Source organism: Pelmatolapia mariae, linkage group LG6 (genome assembly GCF_036321145.2).
Source record: "Pelmatolapia mariae isolate MD_Pm_ZW linkage group LG6, Pm_UMD_F_2, whole genome shotgun sequence".
In the NCBI taxonomy this organism is placed as follows: Eukaryota; Metazoa; Chordata; class Actinopteri; order Cichliformes; family Cichlidae; genus Pelmatolapia; species Pelmatolapia mariae.
The window spans coordinates 5,098,677-5,105,565 of NC_086232.1; the positions used below are offsets into that span (position 1 = coordinate 5,098,677).

A 6,889-nucleotide genomic window follows, 5' to 3' on the forward strand; every position below is an offset into this window, starting at 1 on the left:
AAGAGTGGCCGAATTTGGAGGTGGGCTGAGCATGTGCCAGAAACATTTGTCATGAGTTACAGTTATCATTAGCTTAACACTGGTTAAATTTAGCTCTTATTTTCCTTTAACACAATTGGTGTCCTGGGCAGTAATTATATCAAACACTGAAGGTTGGTGTTTTTCGTAACAAAAATTCTCAGTGAAACTTTTAATTTGAAACAGGAAGTGTTTTGTTTAGCTTCCTGGAGTAATGGGGGTACGCTATATCGATACACGTGTGTTTGGAACTTAGGAAAACACGACTTAACGGCCGCTCTATATCCAGGTGTGTTGACGTTTATTTTATACGAAATACAGGGAAGAGTAGACTTAATAAGCTTAATGGATGACGTTTTCGCTTGTTTCAGGTTATTGTGTTTATAACGCGGGCGTGGAGGGAGGGTGTAGCTCATTTAAAAACACATTTGATTTTCAGCGAGGTCTTCATTCAGATAAAAAGACTGTGGAAGTTGTTATTTTCCCCCTTGTACTAACTGTTAATCCTGCTTGGGAATGATACACCTAACCTAACAAGTCTCCTGAAAGTAAACACTGTACACGAGATGACGCCATTTTCCGTGGGTAACATACCGATGACTGTCCTGAGAATTATTATTGTTGCTCCATATAACCCGAATCAGAGTTCAGCTCTCATCAAAGCCGAATAAATCTGCCGTAAAACCCCATTCATGTTTTAGACATAGAATAGAATTCACAAGATACATTATGTATGCAATTTGCCATGCTGTTATTTGCTCTATTAGGGTAACCGTAGTCCTTATCAACCAGTGAAAACTTACATTTTAGTCTTCGAAAAGATTTGCTAGGATTAATAGAAAGTACTGATATTAATATTCGTTAGTTTTCAAGATCAGATTTCCATCCAGCGGCATCGATCATTAGCTAGCACCGAGTTGCTAGTTGCTATATGGTGTGTGGTTATTTCCGTCAATCTGCGCTTTTAAAGTTATGTATCTTGAAAGTACAAAACCCCCAAAGAACTGGTAAAACTTTAAGAGACATTTCAGGAGCGCCCACGTTGATGTCAGGTCAGCTTTTAATAAGAAAGAAAATCTACTTGTGCCAAAGGAGTGCAGGAGAAGCGTTTTTATTAGATGTGTAACACATCTAATGCAAGATGGCGCACAGTCCGGTACCTGCCTGCTCAGTGCTGCCGCGCTTGGCGGAAAGCGTCATTAGAAAGATTCAAACTCTTAGAACGTTTTCTTCTTTGTAGGATTGAATAATTATGACAAACTCAGCACCGCGTAAAATAGTTCATATTTGTTTTATTTCCGGTAGCTCTCTGCATCTACTACAACCTCATAAACAAAGATGAAGAAGAAGCAGAAACAGCTGCCGAGCTCAAAGAAGAAAGGGTTAGAAAGCAGCAGCGATGAGGAGTGGTCTGATGTGGAGAGGAACTTTGCACTGATTACCGAGAGAAAAGGGACTGAGGAGGAAGATCAGTGCTACAAAATAGGAGAGGAAAAGACTGATGAAGATGAGGAACGATCAGATAGCAGTGATGAGATGGAATCTGATAATGGTGAAGAACAAGAGGGAGATGAAGAGGATGGCAACAGTGATGATGACCCAGAAGATGCTGGTGGCAGCAATGAAGTCCAAACAAAAGAAGACATCAGAAAGGGTGAGTATGTCTGCAGGTCAAGAATATGAACATTACAATGCCAAACTGGTGAAGCGTGACCTGCAGGTTACGTCTGTCATTTTTAAAGTGGGTATAAATGTCGTAGCAGGACAGCTAGTTAAGCATGGGTGGTGCAGCTATAATTACAACCACGTTACCTTTAAGTGCTGACATAAGCCCTGTTTGTGCAATTGGCCACAAAATTGTGTTTGTATGTATTTTGTTTGTATAGAGGATATTATTCTGTTCAGTTAGGAAGTGTAAACTAGGGCTGCACGATTTTGCATAAAATGAGAATCACGATTTTTTTGCTTAGAATTGAGATCACGATTCTCTCACGATTTTCTTTATTTATATATATATTTTATATATATATATATTATATTTATATTTTATATTTATATATATATATTATATTTTTCCATATATTATATATATTTATTGCACTTATTAACTGCACATCAACTTCGTAACAGTTGAAACTGAACATAAAAACAATAAATACACATAAAAACAATAAATGCCTCACATTTTGTGGTTGCCGCAAAATGTTGTACTGCTTGAAATTCCATCTCCACCGTTGCTCGACACTGCGTGTATAGAGCAGGTAGTGCAACAATAGAAAAATAGTTGCGGGACGGCACTGTGTAGCGTTTGTCTAGGGTGTTGATCATTTTCCTAAATCCCTCGTTTTGCACAGTGTTGATATATCTTTGGTCAGGTGATAAGTAATAGCCTCCGTAATTTCTTTGTGCCTGCGGGAGTTCGACGTGTATAGGGAAGCGCTGTATAAGGTTCCCGTTATTGATGTTTGGGTGGTTGACCGGGACGGATTTTCTCCTGTCACTTTCTCGTCACCCCTGACGTGTTCTCCGTTGTTTTTCCCTGCCAATTTGAGCATCACAGCACAGCTTCTGTATCACGTGGTATAAGGCTCCGCCCTTGTCATTTGTTGAGCAGGAAGAGTGAGCGCTTGTTTTCATGCAGATTACGTCCCGGATCAAAATGCGGTACAATCGTCGTCGTCTTTTTTTTTTTTTTTTTTTTTTTTTTTTTTGAAATCGTTGTCATTTGGAAATGAGATCGCACATAAGTATGAATCGAGATCGCGATTTTCTAACGATTAATCGTGCAGCCCTAGTGTAAACCATTGTGAATTTTTTAACATCCATGTGTCGTTGTTGTTGTTGTTTTCTTAGCCACCTACAATCAGAGCATGCTTTCAGTGCAGGCAAATTAACCAGCAAACACAGTGCTTTTCATCTTGCGTGCTCACTGGCCACCACCTGTTGTGGTGCTTCTCATTTGACTGCCCTGAGAAATAGGATTTTGACCAGCATAGGATTCCCACCCTCATTTTCAAGTACATTTCATGACAGACACGCACAAACACAGATTGTTGGTTTATGTATCTGTGCGTTTTCATATTTTTGTGTTCCAGCTGCTGTGTGGTTTTTGGTGGGGGGGTTTTCAAGGTCCCCCCCCCACCTTTGTTTTTTTTCTGCCACAAACTCAATATAATGCTGAATGTATAATTGCGTGTGATAACTAATTTCACTGTCTCCCTGGCAAAAAATCCCCTTCTGTTTTCTTCAACTCTTCCAGAGCTGTCCAACATGTCATTTGAGAACATTGTAAAACTGCAGAACCAGGTGGGAACCAAAGTTTACAACACGGTCGCCTATGGCAGCAACAGGAGTCACGAGTCCAGCAAGAAGAAACGACTAAACAAGAACAGGTGAACGTTCTCAGCATGCTTAGACAACTGTTAGACTTTCCTCATCTAAATCCTGCAGGGCTTTAGGGTCTGCTTGTGATTTCAGGCCAGTGGAAATCTCAGCCAAGAAACCAGCACCATTCCTCCGACAGGTCATCCCCATCAAGAAACCAGTGAGTGGAGAAAATCTCCAGTGTTGAGTTCAATGCACAAGCACTCATGTATTTACAGATGGTATATACAGATTTGGTTTTTGTTCTGTCCTCCAGACGCTGAGAGATCCTCGATTTGATGACTTGTCTGGAGAATACAAACCAGAGATTTTTGAGAAGACATATAAGTTCATTAATGACATCCGACACAAAGAGAAAGAGGTGAGAAAATGAACGACAATGTGCTGAATGTAAATAGAAACAAAAAAGACATTTTTAACTGTAGGCTGAAAAATCTGAGATGATAACAGTTGTAAAACTTGTTTGTTTCAGTTAGTGTGAGAAGAGTAACAGTGGTATCATTTTCGTTATTTGCAGATTGTCCAGAAAAAGCTGAAGAGAATAAAGAAAAACAGCCAGAAGAAGGAGAAACTACAGTTCCTTTTGAAGAGGATGGTGAGTCTTTGCTGCCTCTCATTCACTTTTAATTATTCAGTTTAGTTTTTTTGTTTGTTCGTTTTTATCAAGAAAAACTAGAAACGCATTAATAGTTTTACAATTTAAGCATCTTCCTTGCTGTGCATTCATTATTCTAGTTTACTGAATGCATGAAAACCATTTCAGTTTGTTCATTTATGTAATCATAGAAGAGAATAGAGTAGAATAGATCTTTATTGTCACTGTTACAAGAACAGTGAAACACAGTTTGGCATCTCTCCGTTAGCAGCGTGTAGATTTTTACTTAAAATTCCTTTAGAATAAGAAAAAAAGAGAAGCCAAAAAATAGACTTATAGAGCTAACTACACACAGGGAATGTACATAGTAACATAAGTATCTACCAGATATGTACCAGTTATATACAAGTTATATGTACCATGCAAAGGAGCAGGTGCAATATAAGGAGCATGCATCATCAACCTCTTGTTGCTACAGACCTCTTAAAGGGCTGCACCAACAAGCAATCTATTGCTTGTAGTTGGCAAACAGCATTTTCAGCAGTATGTGTAAAAGTACTTTGCAATTTAAAAAAACAAAACCGCTGCAGCACGGTTACTAACTGGCACACGCAAGCGAAGCACATATCTCCCATACTGGCATCCTTACACTGGCTGCCAGTTAGTTTTCAAGTTGGTGTGTTTTTTGTTCTTTGTATGGGTTATATTGTGTGTGTGTGTGCGTGTGTGTGTGTGCGGCAGCAACAATAAATGGAAACAATTACAATTACTTAGCATGGTTCTATTCGGAGGAGGTCTTTTTAATCTGTCAATTTTGACTTTGTGCAGGAAAACCAAGACCAAGCAAGGAAGAGCAAAGAGCAGCAGAGAGAGAGAGAGCTGCAGTTCAAGAGACAGCAGAGAGAGCGAGCCAGCGAGGGTGGAAAACCATTCTTCTTCAAGAAATGTAAGAAGATCATCGATAGATCTCGGAATGCCTATTTTCGATGGCCCCAAACCTCTGTATTTTGGAATGGCCCCAGCATTCCAAAATGACATCTTGAGTTCCTGATGCAATCATTCCGATTTATTCACACTTGGGACTGACATTAGGAATACACTGACCTATGGTCCCAACTGTGACTTGGTTAGACTATTTCCTTAGGGATTATTAAAGTATTCTGATTCTGATTTAAGATGGTAATCATGAAAAAAAAAAAAAAAAAGTTGATAAGAATTGAAAAAAATTTTTTTCATTTCTGTAAAAAATAAACAGCGAAACAGTGACAGTATCTGTGAAGGTAGTGGAAGTTTTAATAACTGTTCTTTCAATTATTTTTGATTTTAGCTGACATGAAAAAGCTGCAGCTGGCTGAAAAATACCAAGAGCTGAAGAAGAGCAGCAAACTGGAGAACTTCCTGAGCAAGAAGAGGAAGAGGAACGCCATGAAGGACCGCAGAAAGCTGCCCAAACAGCTGCAGAGCAAGAAGGCTGTCTAAGGCGTCAAGTGTCATTAAAAACTGTCAAATCATTTTAAAAGACTCTTCTGAGAGAAAACCCTTCATGTATCAGTCTGGCAGGCATCCCCAGGGTCTAAACAAGTTGCTGGAGCTGAGCGTCTCAGCTGACGAAGCTGCTGGGGACTCTGACTTAGTCGCTATTATTTGATAATGCTTTCAGTGCATTTATGTTCAGATATCTGAACTTTCTTTCATCCATTGATACGTGAGCAATCAAATGCAGGACATTGTATCATTGTGTCAAATCTATAAAACATGTACTTGTTAATGATCAGTAAAAGTGATGTATTTAAGTGTCTTTGATCTTCATTTGTTTGTTGTTTAAATTTTGAGTACGAAGTGCTTTTTAACGTGAAGAATGTCCTTTTCCTGCACCCTAATAGCCTTTGCATCATGGTTCAATTAGCGATGAGAACTGATACTTGCAGTACCTATTGACTTCAAAATTCTTAAAACAACTGTATTTTATATTTATGTGAGTACACTAGGTCATATATGTTCTGAGTAGGGTTAACCGTTTGGCTAGATACTCATTTGCAATAATGCCAACTCTGCTTCCTCCAGCTGCCAAACAAGTTGGCAGGACACTGCTGCACACAGGTAGGCAAATAGCCCCACCTCTCCCATACTAATTGCTGAACACATGAACAATAGTGGGGAAAAAAAACTTGGCGAAGCATCTTATTAACCGACATCCTCGTGAAGCCCTGTTTCAACATTGAAATATTGACCCGTTTAAATATGAACCTGTCCAAGGCACGCTAATGTTAGTCACTGAACTGTTAGTAACCCATACTGGCTATCTCTTATGAAGCTAGTGGCTGGTGGCTAATAAAATGGTAACACTTATATTGGAGCTAGTTATCAGTTCCTCTCATCTGTAATGTATTTAGATGATATTAATTTGATGCACAAACAGTTATTTGTGTCTAGAAAGTGTTTCTATTACGGTAGGTGATTGAAGCAGAGAAACATCAACTCGGAGAAATAGGGGCTTAACACAAAATATTGTTTTAAGTCCCCAGAAGTACTAGAAATAGGAGCACTCAGACCACAACTATACATAAAAAGTTTTTTGTGTCGATGTATTGAAAAAAATGGGTTAAAGCACTCAAAGTGATAACCCATTCTTAATCTACAGGATTTAATATAATGTTGGCCCACACTTTGCAGCTGTAACAGCTTCAACTCTTCTGGGAAAGCTTTCTACAAGGATTGTGGAAGTGTGTTTATGGATTTGTTGCCAGCGATTTAGGCAATAATGGCTGCGTGTTGAGTTATTTAAAATGGTAAATGGCCTGTATTTGTATAGCGCTTTACTTAGTCCCTAAGGACCCCAAAGCGCTTTACACATTCAGTCATCCACCTATTCACACACTGGTGATGGCAAGC

At 39.1% G+C, this 6,889-nt stretch overlaps 1 protein-coding gene across 1 annotated transcript; it reads left to right on the forward strand.

The window, feature by feature from the left end:
* The first annotated feature begins 214 nt into the window (after positions 1–214).
* Positions 215–5,785, forward strand: rrp36 (ribosomal RNA processing 36). Its single transcript, XM_063475060.1, has 8 exons — positions 215–307; positions 1,324–1,672; positions 3,278–3,410; positions 3,496–3,562; positions 3,659–3,763; positions 3,920–3,997; positions 4,826–4,943; positions 5,325–5,785. The coding sequence occupies exons 2-8, from the start codon at positions 1,357–1,359 to the stop codon at positions 5,474–5,476; spliced, it is 969 nt and encodes a 322-aa protein (XP_063331130.1). The 5' UTR covers positions 215–307; positions 1,324–1,356; the 3' UTR covers positions 5,477–5,785.
* Positions 5,786–6,889: the final 1,104 nt, after the last annotated feature.

Bases quoted from the DNA above. Each gene is read 5' to 3' on its own strand.
- rrp36 (XM_063475060.1), top strand. From the start codon at position 1,357: ATGAAGAAGAAGCAGAAACAGCTGCCGAGCTCAAAGAAGAAAGGGTTA. The intron at 1,673-3,277 runs GTGAGTATGTCT...CAACTCTTCCAG, and splicing joins AAAAGAAGACATCAGAAAGG to AGCTGTCCAACATGTCATTT. The intron at 3,764-3,919 runs GTGAGAAAATGA...CGTTATTTGCAG, and splicing joins TCCGACACAAAGAGAAAGAG to ATTGTCCAGAAAAAGCTGAA.